The 14,525-nt window shown below is 35.8% G+C and overlaps 1 protein-coding gene across 1 annotated transcript; it reads right to left on the reverse strand.

Moving 5' to 3' along the window:
• Positions 1–377: 377 nt before the first annotated feature.
• Positions 378–2,927, reverse strand: LOC110097657 (glucan endo-1,3-beta-glucosidase-like). Its single transcript, XM_020824166.2, has 3 exons — positions 1,614–2,927; positions 899–1,172; positions 378–699 (listed from the first exon to the last, which is right to left on the reverse strand). Exons 1-3 carry the CDS (start codon positions 2,673–2,675, stop codon positions 671–673), a joined length of 1,365 nt encoding a protein of 454 aa, XP_020679825.1. The 5' UTR covers positions 2,676–2,927; the 3' UTR covers positions 378–670.
• Positions 2,928–14,525: the final 11,598 nt, after the last annotated feature.

Here is a 14,525-nt window from a genome sequence, read left to right on the forward strand (position 1 = left end):
GAATTGCCTAAGGGCATTCGGGGTTGCAAAATTTTCAACCACATTCAGGGTTTGTTTGGAACAGCTTTATTACTGCTTATTGAATCAACTTTTTAGCTCAAAAATTATTTTTTTTGTCCTAGGAAGCTGTTTTAAGAAGCAGTAAGAAAGCCGTCGCAAACTAATTCTTAGTTTTATTAAGACTTCATTTAGAATATTTTTTTATTAATTTCTAAATAAAATTTTTAGCACAAATAAATATTTATTTTAAGTAATAAAAAAGCTATCCCAAATAGTACAAAACCTCACCAAAATTTATACTTAGAAAAATGCTTTAGAAAGCAGTTAAAAAGCTGATCCAAACAACGTATTAAATAATTAAGAAGATGCGTAAGAAGTTGATAAGGTATGAAAAGACAGCAATCATCACCGTAATAGCTCAAATTAGTATATTTAAACAGATAACTTTACCAACACACCGCTACTTAGATTTAATAAAAATAACTTCACTATAAACTAAAAGAATCGACCCAAAATCAAACCCTTCTCTTTGGCGAATTATTGCGTCCGGTCACCTCACGTCCGGACAACCAATCCAGATGCGTCACATCAACCCGATGTATTTTGCTAACGTGGCATGTCTGGATTAGTATCCGGACGAATCCGGACACCCAATATTTTGCCCTCCCCTTTACGCGTCATACTTGCAATTTCCATAACCTGCAAAATAAAAAAATAAAATATTATAAAAGAAAATAATCTAATTTTAAGCAAAACAAAAAATATTTAAAATTAAATAAATTACAATTTCATTAATATAAAGAGAGAGAGAGAGATTATAATTATTTTTCAAAATAATTCATACCATTAAAAATTGCAAGCTAGAAATCATAGAGTCAAAAGGCACGAAAATACTCACTGGGGTTTTTGGTTACAATAACGCCGGTCCGCCCGAAGTCGCAGTTGAAGACGTGGCGGCCGGCGAACTGGTAGTAGGCGTTCATAGCATAGTTTGCGTGGGCTTGAGCGGTATTGGGATCGAAGCACGGCCCGCCCGCCTGAATGGGCCGGCAATCGACGCCCGCCGTACTGCAGGCGTAGTCAATGTTCGCCTGTAAAGCCGCCTCAGTCGCACCACCGGCCGCCACGCACCACTTCGACGCCGCCGTTGGCGCCGGTGTGGGTCCACCGCCCTGACAACGCTTATCGTTAGTCATTCCATTGACGTTACCATTCTTCAAAGCCGCGTAAAGCGACCAAAACTTTTGTAGAATGACAAAATTATCCATCACGAAATCGAAATAAAGTAAGCATGGCTGACACGGGAGGAATATGTAGATTTGCATCAGCACCGTCTGATGAGGATCGGACGGAGAGAATGATTTGGCTTTTCAAATCCAAAATGACGTTGGGTTTGAATTTGGCATCTAGAAAAAGCGAAATAGACAAGCAAGGAGGGGAAACAAAGCACGTGAGGCTCACGAGTCGGTAAGGCCAACAAAGCCCACGAAGGTGATACGAAATCACAATCCTGCCACTCCAGCCTTCACTCATTATACAGTTGTACGTGCCACGAGTTAGTGGCATTTCCGTTATAATTTTGAAAAAGAATGGCAGATTAATAAATTACTCACCTGGCTGCCACCGCGGAGGACGCCGACGTCGTACACCGGGGAGAAATCCGGCCGGAAGAGGCCGAAGTTGCGCTCGGCGGTGGGACCCGGCTTCAAGTCCTCGTTGAAAAGGGAGAAAACATAGGTCTCGAAAGTTCGATTGGGCATCAACGGCGTTCCTTTCCCGGAGGTCACGTGCTGGATGAGTTGCCCATTATACGACGCGGCGTCCTCGACGTTGATGCCGACCTGCCCTGGATCGCCGGCAGACGGCCATCCGCTCTCACCGACGGCGATCTGGACATCGCCGTACCCGAGGCGGCTCATCGCCGAGAAAACAGCGTCCATCTGAGCGTCAAACATGTTTGTATAGTTGATTCGGGTCACAGGGTCGAAGAACCCGGGGTTGGGCTTAAAGAGTGCGTAGTTCAGAGTCCGACTCGAGTAGCCAAAGTAAGGATAAGGATTAACGACGAAGGGTGTTTTAGATTTGCGGTGGAAATCGAGCATTGGGGCGAAGATTACACGGTCGTAGCCGCGGCGGAAGCGGCCGGAGGATGGGGGTTCAGAGGCGGATAGGATGCCGAGAGAGTGCGGGGTGGAAACGCGGATTTGGTGGAACCCGGCGGCTGAGAGGGCGGCTGAGAGGGAGCGGAGGGCGGGGACGAGGTGGGCGATGAGGTTGCGGTCGGCCGTGGCGAGGATTTCGTTGCCAACGGCGATAAGGGAGATGTTGGTGGCGGGATAGAAGGGGGAGATGTTGTTGGCGACCCAGGATGTCGCACCGGGGAGGCGGGATAGGGAGGGGATGTCGGAGTTAGCGGCCGTGATGATTAGGGCGATGCCAGTTCCTGCAAAAGCCCGGATCATATCGGGGTTGGAGTCGAAGAGCTTCACTCGATCGATGAAGGTGCGGTCTTTTAGGAATGCGGCCACTTGCGCCGGGGGCGGGAGGTTGTCGGCTAGAGCACCGTAGTTTACGCCGATGGAGAAGGCGTTTGAGGACAAAGGATAGTTGAGGAGAAGCATAGGAAGGATGAGGGCGAAGAGAGGCGTGGGAGAGTTGCATAGGTTTTTTGCCATGGCTGGGCCTTGGGACGGAGAGGAAGATTGAGAAGGGATGAGGGAGGGACTGAGGAGATTTAATTTGAAGAGGGGAAATGTGGGCTGGGGATTGGAGAAGTCAAAACGAGGACAGGACACTCATTTTAAGGCAGAGATTGAACGGTGGGATGGTAGTCTTGAGGGAGAAGATGAATCGCATATCATCAGCGTTTGATTAAACTTGTGTGAAAGCGCTTTGAGGGCAAGGGCGGAGCAAAATTTTTTTCACGTGGGTATAAAAAAAAATTCTCAACTTTTTTCGTGGAGACTTAGAACCGTATAAAATTTAATTTTTTTTTTTAAATAATCATACTCACTATAAAAGGATAAAATATACGGAAAAAAAAACTAACAATTGAGAATATTAAATTTTAATATTCTTCTTGTTGCGTCCTAGAATATTCGCGGCGGTAGAGAAATATATGATTTAACGTCTTAGCAATGTACGAAGATCTAGCACACAAGCAGATAAGTGAAAGGGTGTAGCATTCATAAGAGACACCAGAGTTTTTACGTGGAAAACCCCTGAAAGGGAGGAAAAACCACAGGGACTGGCCCAGTTTGGAACTATGCTCAGGCCGATATTTTCTACAGTGCTGATCGGCCTGGACGATGTGTACAAAAAATCACCTGGAACAAAACTGGGCAAAATCTGGAGCAAAACTTACAACTGATCGTCCCAGGACGATCCAGATCGTCCTGGACGATCCTGGAGCAGATTTTTGATATTACAAGAAGCCCCTGCTAGTTCCACTTTGCGAGCAAGAAACTCCACGAAGAACTTTCGTGGGACTCTTCTGTTGTTTCTGGAACCAGCACTTCTGATCCAATTGAGAACTCCCTTATCCAACAGAATCAAGAAGATATGGCACGCCTGGTCCACATTTTCTAGCGCCCAAAACAGTCCAGTCGTATCTTCTTCCTCCCCACTTGTCGCCGGTCTCCCTCAAACAAGCAGATTCCGCTCCACTTGCTTTAGCTTGCGGACAAAATGTGCACTCGAACCCACACGAACAAGCGTGACGTCAGCTTCCCTCTTCACGTGAACATCCCGCACACCGAACCAAGATCCAACGGCTTTCCTTCTTGCGTTACCGGAAACCACCGTCCGTTCTCCCTTCGCCGAGCCGAAGTCGCCTCCTATCGCGACACCCGCTACCTGCCGCCGAGACCACCTCCTTCCGTTTCTTTAGACAAGAAACTGGCCTCTGCCTCCTCCACCTTGAGATCGCCACCACCGTGGCTCTAATACCAGATGTGAGATCCCTCACTTGAGGAAGAAGCACTTCCTCATGGATCTTGCAAGAGGAGGAGGAGGGAGAGAGGAGAGGGAGGAGGCGGTGAGCCAAAAAACTATGCAAATCTTTATTTCCTTTGGCTGCATTCCCTAATACAAGCTATACCCTATTAAAAGGCTCCTACAAGCTATACAAATAGCTACACAAAAGCAAACCTAAATCTAGGACTAATACCTAACAGGTATAAAAAAAATTCTCAACTTTTTTCGTGGAGACTTAGAACCGTATACAATTTAATTTTTTTTTTAATTATCATACTCATTATAAAAGGATAAAATATAAGAAAAAAAAAACTAACAATTGAGAATATTAACTTTTGATATTCTACTTACATATTATCTATTATTTCTCTTGTTGAACCTTCCTTTTTTTAAATCATTCTTCCCTTTTAGAAATCATTGTATACTCATTTTTTTATCAATATTATTAAATATATATTTTTCAATATAACATGTAGGAGTCTATAATATGATTGTGTATTTGCACAATCATTTTTCTAGCCTCTGATTTCTTCTAACTTATCTTTCCCAAAGAAAGCATTCAAGACATCAATCTGTTACTTAATTTATAAAAATTTTCGAATGCATCAAAATTTTGATATCAAACAACAAACATTCAGACAAAATCAATTGATTAGTTTTTAGAAATGATTGAGTAATTGTTTTAAACTATTTTAACAATACCATGTATGAACAAACGATTGCAGCCTAAGGTAATTACATTGGTTACATTTAATTAAATTCCAAGCACTTAATCTATTGATTCCATTAAAAAATTAACCCCATATTGAAACTTTATATCATAGTTACCAAAATGGCACGATATGCTAATAGGAACTTAATTGCTTGAAGTGCTTGCATATTAGAGAAATAAGAAGAAACTTTGTAGTTCAAAGAAAACCATTTTTCTTGCTTTTTAGATATGCAATATCTGCTGTAGCTTGTAGAGTCACGGGGAGAGAGCTGCCGTCGCCAGCTGCAGCCCATGAAGGTGAAGTGCCGTTGTGTGGGAGTTCGGAGAAGAAAGAAGGGGGTTGAGACTTGAGAGAGAGAGAGAGATGTCGTCACCAACCGCCGGCTCATGAAGGTGAAGTGTGGCTGTGTGGGCGTTCAAAGAAGAAAGAAGATGGGCGTTTCACATTCAGACTGTGTGCTCGTCAAAGTAAAGCCCTTCCGCCCTCGGTTTGTGTCCGTGCGTGTATGAAAAAGTTGGTCGGGATTGAGGAAGCCAAAACAAAAAAACAAAAAATTGAGGGATTGACACAAATATCATTTTATTTTATGTTATTTACATATCTAACTTCTAAAACATTAATATTACATATCTACCATTCATAGAATAAATTTGGATACATTGAATGAAATATTAAAGTTTTATAGGATGGTATGAATAATATAAATGAATTATAAAAGTGATATATTTTATATTAAAGTTGTATATAAGTGGTAGACATATAATATTAATGTATTGAATGTTAGAAATGTAAATATCATGAAATAAAGTGGTATATATGTAAATTTCTAAAAAAATAATAATTCACATTAGGTGGTAATTAAAAGCTATAAATTACTTTAGTTAAGCAATAACTACAGCCAGTGGGGCCGTGCCTAGGCCAAGCATAAATCCGTCCTGTTTGACGAGAAATTATTACGCGAGATCATTTGACCATTCAGATGCCAATCAAAATATGTCACGTCATCCGGCACACAACGATTCACATCATCGGTTCACTGCAAAATGGTGAAGTGACTCATCCCAATTCGTCTCCAGACGACGTTCAATAATCGCACGTAATAATTTTTTTTTTGAGAGTTGTGTGAATGGGCTAAATGATATTTTTAAAACATCTATTGTGAAGTAATAGAAATGGATGAGTTCGGATGCAGTGAATTTTATTTTCTATGAACCTTGGTTGTATTTGTATAGGATGTATGCTATGAGTTATCATAATGCGCATAAAGAGGCATGCTACATGGATTTATTTGTACTTTTGTGGGTAAATGATTTATTTATACATTGAATAAGCTGAAATGAATTTCTATATCCTTAACAATTTTGGCATAAGAATAAGGTTTTAAAAATAGGACCGGCCGCCAAACCAAAAAATTGATACTAAATTTTAAAAAGTATCGGTTAAAAATCAAATGGAGTTTAATCATTGATTTTAAATTCAAATGTCCACATTGCTATTAAACTTAAAGTGTGTATGTGTGTGCGTGCGCATCTTATCAAGTATATGAGGGTGAATTAATGGGCTTTTCTTAAAATAAAGGTCATGGTGTATACCTTAATGTTACGTACTCTTTAATCGATTGACCGAATATGCCTATAAGCATGTAGAGAGTGATGACTCTTTATTGATAGATCAATTAGATTGATTATTGATGGACATATTATTAGATTCATGGATGACATACATAATTGATAGATATGACAGATCGATGTCAAATGATAAATAAGATAAATAAATGACAGAATGGTATTATTAATGGCTGAATGATTGATTGAATGATATCATACACATGATTGATACATAGCTAAATTGGTTCTGATATGATATGTGATACGATAAATAAGACTGATAGAAGAGTAAATAATATATATGTTTACACTGTATGTTATTTTATTATTGTGCATTGACTTCAATTGTAAATATTGGTATCTTGTTAGCTTTTATGCTCATTATGTGATTTTTAAATATTTTTAGGCAAGGATAAGTGTCCTATGAAGTGAGGTTTTGGACAATGTGCTTACTTTTTCATTATGCACTTATTAGTTATTCTTTAATAGTCATGATGTATAGTAGCGATGGATAAATTTATTTTATATCAAGACTATTGTACATATGTTATTTTGGACTAGTATAAAATTATAAATATCATATAAAAGCATTTATATTTTCTGCTATTTATATTTTGTTATTTATATGAAAATAATTAGCTATGGTAAATGTTTAGAAAAATATAAAATTAAATTAAATTAAGTGAAAAAGAAATTTAATTCTTCTAATTTAGCTTCTATGGCATTATAATCTCTATCTCTGATTTTAATTTCAACCAGTTTATAAAATGATATGAATAAAAAAGTATTTTCTCAAGTTTTATGAATTTTTCATCGTGTGACATTTTATATATTATTGTGCTCTTTATTATAGATATGTTGGCTATATAAAATTGACTTTTCAAATGTTAGTTTTTCCTACATAAAATTTTAAATATATTATTGAATTGAGGTTTTTCTAACAAAGGCAGTATTTATATTAATGTTTTAAAATTTTCATGCGAATATTTTTTTGAAGATAAAAATTGAAAAAAAAAAATTGTGAGTATCCTATTTTACAAACAATGTGCATTTTACTGGCAAATTCTACATCATTTGAACATTGCATTAGAAGTTTAATTCATTTACTATTACATTATTGATGGGGGCAGTGGAGTAAACTTTAGAATTTTGAAATGCTTTAGAGCTCTATCAATCCCTAGCGATGTTTAGATTTTCTTTTACGTAAAAATTATAAAATCCCCACTTAATATACCCAAGTATACATTCCGAATCAAATAATACAGTGATAGAGTAGAATAACGATCTCATGCGAAAGATATGCAATTACTTGCAATTCACTAGTATTGTCTACTAAAACTACAATAATTATTATACTCAAATAAAAATAGTTGTCATGGGATTCAATCACTTAAATAAAATTAGATAAAGATAATGAATACATTATAGGGATATAATGTTTTGGATTGATGAATGTAAATAATATATTTTTTATAATGATGATATTAAGAGCATATGTATTCTTAGATCTCAAACTTGTAGGAACAAAGGATGTTTATCTATTTCTTGTTATTATTTCATTGATCTCCTTAAGAATGTAGTATGTTTCATACCCTATGCCTAGGCATGACACATACTAATTCAATATTCATGGTTATGTCAGCTTCCCTCTGTTGAGACTCAATATTACGCCTAATTTTAACTAAGTAACTGGTCATTATATACATTAAATTAAGATGTGATAATACTGATAATGTCATTTTAATTATTTATAAAATAAGAGAACTCATTAGTACTTCATATGATACTTACTTCATTAAGAATGAAGAAATGTTGAAGCAAACTCATTTTAATTAATAGCATTATAAAAAGAAAATATAGGATATAGATATCACCAGATAAGTTTAATGGATATCCTCAACACTCTTTCTTTCTTACTTACAAAATTGCTTCCACAAACACAAGCCAAACACTCTAATGATGGTATAAAATACTCTAAATTCTCTTAGTTATCATCTTAAGAGAAATTCAAAGAATCACTCTGAATTGTACTTAAATTTTATATATATATATAAGTGATTGAACTCTCCTACAAATATACAAATATAACACAATAATTATTTATATAAAAATACAAATAGGCATATAGTGTTGCATAGCTGTAAAGATCGATACCGCTGCACCTAACAAATGAACTAATGTCACTACTCTATTTTTTTTGTTCCGCCACGATGCTTACTAACATGGATCAATTACTTAGTGAATAGTCGCATCACTTCAATGACAGATCGTGTTCTTGGAAAGTTACAACTACTACACCACGACGCTATTAACTTTCAGATGTTGCGGCTCTAGAAGGGCAATTTCGATGATGAGGCATTATTGATTGTGGCGCCGCATTGCTAGACAATAGAACACTAAATGCTACGAAGCAGATATTTGACTGTTGTGGCATTGTTCGACAGAGAAGTCGGCTCTGCAATATTGATATTCCACTCCGGCGGTGTCTTTGATGACGCTGAGGCATTGTTTGTTCCAACATCGCGATTCTATATGAAACTTAGAATTTTTTTTGTCTTTTATATATTTTTTTCTGCACAATATAATTATAATAACACATTTTTACTAAAAATATATCATATAAAATAACACATTATTTACACTTATCAATTACAATTGCACCATACATTACATAATATTGGAGCTATTTTGCTCTGATGTGGGAAACGTGCATTCTCTATTATGTTTCAAGAGCCCTAAAAGTATTATTATGACCCCATTTGCTTGATACATATATGAGAGGAATTATGGTCCTACTTATTGAATGCAAGTGTGGGAGGGATTTTGACCTCACTTGTTGAATGCAGGTTTGGAAGGTAAAGGGAGGTATAAGGGGAAGTGAAGTTATAAATATACATTTAGACATGTGCATTATAATCATTGCATTTTATATATTAATATTCCAATGAATAAATATTAAGAACTATTATGAAATGTGCATTAGCCAACTCTAAACTTTTGTATGATTTTTTTTAAGAAAGTGAAAGTGAAGCAAAAGAACCTCTAACAATAAGTATTATGAAAGGATCTAGAACTTTCTATGAAAGTGGTTATGTGATTATGAAAGGATCTAGACCTTTCTATGAATTTTGTTGTGAATGTGTACTGCATCTAGAACTTTCTATGGAAGTGGTAATGCAGTGATGAAAGGAGATGTGCTAGCTCGGAGATCAAGTATATATTATAACTCTAGTAAATTCCTATTTTGTTTATACTTTAAGTATTTTATAAGTCCTTATGTTTCTTTTAATTAACTATTTTAATTAGTTATTTTTAAATATTTCCATATGATGTTTATATCTGTAAACGGTGAAGGAGAGAGTCTACTGAGCTATTTGAGCTCACCCTATTATTTTTAATATTAAAGGTAAAGACAAAGCCTTGGTTGAGTAAATTATAGAAACAAGCTTCTGAGCTCTAGTGTTAAGGTACCGATCCTTTTGAAATCCAATTGTATTCATTATGATGTACGAATTGGAAGATGACTGGATAATTATGTATCTATGTTTTGGTCAATTAAAATTTTGCTTTCCTACTTTTATATTTGAAACTTTAATAGATCAAATTGTTTATTATTAGTGGATGAGTTATTTAATTATAAGTTTAAGTCTAATCATTCCATTAGATCTTAGGGCATTACATACAGACCTTACCCATGGAGTAAATGCTTAATTGAGGATTATGTATAAAGGTTTTGTAAATGATTATTACTTGGAATATTTTTACCATTCCATCTTTTATGTAGTATCTTCCCATCTAATTCATCAAGTTTAAAAATTCTTAGCTTGACCATGATAACAACCATATAGGGTTCCTCCTATGAAGGTGAAAATTCATTGGTTTAAGGTTCTTCTCGACAGCTTCAAGGCTTTACAAAATTAAATCTCAAATAAATATAAATTTAGGTCTCACCTTTCGATTGAAGTGATGAGGTACTCGTTAGTGGTAGGAAGCAGTTTTTTGAAGCTACTTCACAATTTTTTGAAGAATATCAAGATAATAATAGAGCTTATCCTCACTGCTAGCCCCATTAAAAGTTTGAACCTTGAGGCTTGATACATCATCAAAAAATTACATTGATCGAGCACGAATCTCAAGGCAAAATCAAGTTAGAAACTTCAAAAATTAGATCGGAGATCATCTGAATTCCGATTTCAGCAAACTTACAGTCAAACTGAGCGTCTCGGAAACACAAACCCAACGACACCAAAATCGACTCAATCTGAGCCCAAATGAGTCCAAATCAAATACTCGAAACATTTTTGGAAGGATCGGACCACTACCTGACGCCTAGAGTTATGCCAGAGTATCATCCTCCTACTACGGTCCTTCTGAACTTCCTAGCAAGGCAACAGTCTTTCTAACCCCGGTCTTCTACCGACTACAGCCCTTCCAACTTCTGTCGCATACTACGGTCTTTCTGACCTTCGTTCTATCGACTATGGTCCTGCCAACCAAACAAATATGTCTATATTGATGTGCTCTATATGATGTATATTTGTGACAGCAAGACAAGACCTTCTCCTAAGGAAGGACCTCATTTGTAATCAACTGTAAATACTAGTGGAATCATTTTCAACTGGGCTAGGCCCCGTGATTTTTTCCCTTTCTCAAGTTTTCCACGTAAAAAATATTGTGTTCTTTGTGTGTGAGCTGGATATATGTGCAACGCTAAGACATAAAATTATAACTCTATCGCCGCGTATATTCTAGCCCGCAACAAGGCTTAAAACATTGATGTCAACAAGAATAATTACTTATATTAGAAAATATAGGATATAAGGTGTTTCTTTGATTGAGGTTTTTAAAGTCATGTGATAAGCCTAATCTACATTAGCAAGCTCTTTAACCTATTTCCCTCTAGCCTTTCCAAGATGTTTCTTTAATAATTTAGTAATAATTCAATTTATTGCTTGTATATGACCATTTGTTTGAGTATGTTTGATAACTATGTGAACAAATTGAATATGAAGACCTTTATAAAAAGATATAAATATTTCTTTAATAAATTAGGTCTTATTTTATGTGATGATCTCTCTGGAAAAGCTCGTCAAATAACATATTTGTTCTACTTATTGATTTTTACATACTTCACTAACCCCAATAAGAGTTGGGAACATTATTTTTAGATGTGACATAATACACACAACTCTCCTTGGCCTATTGGTTGAAAGCTTAGACTTCTAACTAAGAGGTCCAAGGTTCGAGTCCATGTGTATGCGTTGTGTGTGTGAGTTTGCCTTAAATGGCCTAAATGTCCCCAAAAAAAAAAAAGATGTGACATAAAAGTAATAGCGCCAACGGTTAACTATAGAGGTCTCCAAAAGATAACATTGCACAATATTTATGAGTAGACTATTATGAATTAAATTAAAATTTCGTTTGGGATGGCTTTCTTACTGATTCTTAAAACATCTTTTTAATTTTTGTGCTATAAAGCTGTTTTAAGAAGCAGTAAGAAAGCCGTCCCAAACGAAGCCTAAATGATTCGCTTCCCTAAAAAATTCATTCAATGTAATATGGAGTGTGGTTGTACTTTTCACTTTTATTAGTAGATTAATGAATTCATACAGTGGCATTGTTACTGATTGGAGTTTTTTCCTAGCTAGAGCCGGGCTGAAGAATGTGCAGAAAAATAAGGAATCAATTAATCTTCCATTATCAATAAAAAATTTCTTAACATTGAACCAAAGATTGCTAATCTCAACATTAATGACAAGTGAGATTTGATGCAGCGTAGGTCACTTCCAATTTAGAATTATCAAATATAATAGAGCAATATGCACGAGATTACTTCAACATTGTTCTTCAAGGTGTTGAGGAGCACTTGTTCTTCAAGGATTAGTTATATTTGGACTTAGTAAATTAAAATATTTATTAGTTTTCTTATCCTAGATAACCATCTGAATATTAGTGCTAGAAACATTCAATGGAGTATACTCCTCCAGTATGTATGCACAATGCTACTAAGGTTTTATTTGGGATGACTTTCTTACTGCTTCTTAAAGTAGGTTTCTCATACCAAAATTTAAATTTTTGTGCTAAAAAGTTACTTTAAGAAACAAAAACCGTCCAAAACGAAGCCTAAGATAGTCAAGAACGAAGGCCTTGATTTTCTTTGTTCATCATGCTTCTCTTAATGAGATTTTGGGGCACTACATTATTGCTCTTTCTTTCTCTTTTAAGGCGATTGCTTAAACTTTTTTTTGATGCGGATTAATACCTCATCAACAATAATCTTTGCGTCCGCTCAATGAATAAAATCAGTATAAATGCAGATAATCTCTCACATTAAGGATGTGTACAAAGGTCTAATGTGAAGACCTTCAAGAAAGATGCCCCATAATAACTCAAGATCCACTCTTAAAATTTAACGAGTTTTAGAGAAAAATATTTAAAAATGTTATTTTAAGAATTCTCCTTCACTTTCAAAAGATGCGAGGAATCCTTAATGATTCTCTAATTGGCAATTATCTGTTCGATAAAAAGTTTAGCAAAGTAGTGAAGCTATTGAGCCCATAAATAAGCCAGCATATCAACAATTTTTAGCTTAAAAAATGAGCTTAAAATGAGCAACTTGTCAAGCTAAAAAAATAACCCTTTTATGAATGAGCTTTTAAATAAACACTTAAAATAAATTTCTATTTTTTATAAAACATTATTTGTTATAATAATTACAAATAATGTGAGGTGTCAAAGATTCAAATAATTAAATAACTACTAAGGTATCCAAAAAATAGTAAATACATTCAAAGTAATATATATGTTAAATTAAATTCATAATCATCCAACTTTGATTTTAGCAAATTTATAATCAAATTAACCATCTTAACAAGATAAACCCAAGTGCTTAATATCTCTCTACACTTTTTTAAGAACTTGACCATAGTTTTTCACATAAAAAACTCTTTCTTGAATTTTCAATGTAAAAACTTTGATATCTTTTTTTTTTTTTATTATTACACTACTCTCTTATTAGATTATGCATTAAAATACTAAGAATGAAATCTCTATCTCTTAATTAGATAAGTTAATGATATATCATAAAAAAGTTATATTGATCGAGCACAAATCTCGAGGCAAAATCAAGCCGGAAACTTCCAAAATTAAAATTGGGACCATCCAAACTTCGGTTTCAACAAACTTATAGTCGAACTGAATGTCTAAAAAAAAAAAGAACCCACCGACACTAAATTCGACCCAATCCGAGTTCAAATGGGTCTAAATCAAAGAGCCGAAGCACATTTGGAAGGTTCAATCCATAATTTGGATTACCAAACAGTTTCCAAACATATCATGTTTATAGTAGAATCAAGTGGTTCGACGAAACAAATATAACGAGCCCAAAATCACTAAATTATGTTATCACTAAGACATTCAAATGTCCAGTAAACGATCCATGATCAAGGGAATCAACATCGCCCGTCCATGCAAACCACTCCCAACTTACCATTGATCTTCCTCCTATTTACTAGCCATGTCACTCTAAGAAATATATAAATATACTCATCATTTCTCATGAGAGGGGAACCAAGCAAGGAAGAGAAAATTGAGATCTCTCTTGCCACCAAGCTCCTCCTCGACCACCTCCCAGACTTCTGTCAGACCACCAACTAACACCAGACTTCCGCCAAACCACCAACCGACGCCGGACTTCCACAGAACCACCGCTTGACGCCGGACTTCCGTCGGACCACCAGTTGACTTTAGAATTCTGTCGGACCACCGCTTGACGCCGAACTTCTATCAGACCATCAGTTGACTCCAGACTTCCGCCAGACCACTGACTGGTTCCGGACTTCCGCCCGACCACCGTCTCAAGCCCGGACTTCCGCCGAACAACCAACTGATGTCAGACTTCCTCCCGACCGCATGTCACCAGATCTTCACCTGATCTCCACTTGTCACTAGATTTCAACCAAACGATTAATTATTGTAATATGACCGTCTTCAAAGACGATTCAATCAACTGTAATTTACTCAAACACTAGTGGAATCATTTCAACTTGGTGTGACCCCATGATTTTTCCATTTTCAGAGTTTTTTACGTAAAAAACTTGTGTTCTCTATTTGTGTTACATATCCGTACAATGCTGAGATGTAAAATTCTAAGTCTATCGCCATGTATATTCATGTCCGCAATAGTTAATATTAATGAAAATTTGTTATAATAAAAATATATATTAATGGA

The sequence above is a fragment of the Dendrobium catenatum genome, unplaced genomic scaffold (assembly GCF_001605985.2).
Source record: "Dendrobium catenatum unplaced genomic scaffold, ASM160598v2 fragScaff_scaffold_231, whole genome shotgun sequence".
Taxonomy (NCBI): Eukaryota; Viridiplantae; Streptophyta; class Magnoliopsida; order Asparagales; family Orchidaceae; genus Dendrobium; species Dendrobium catenatum.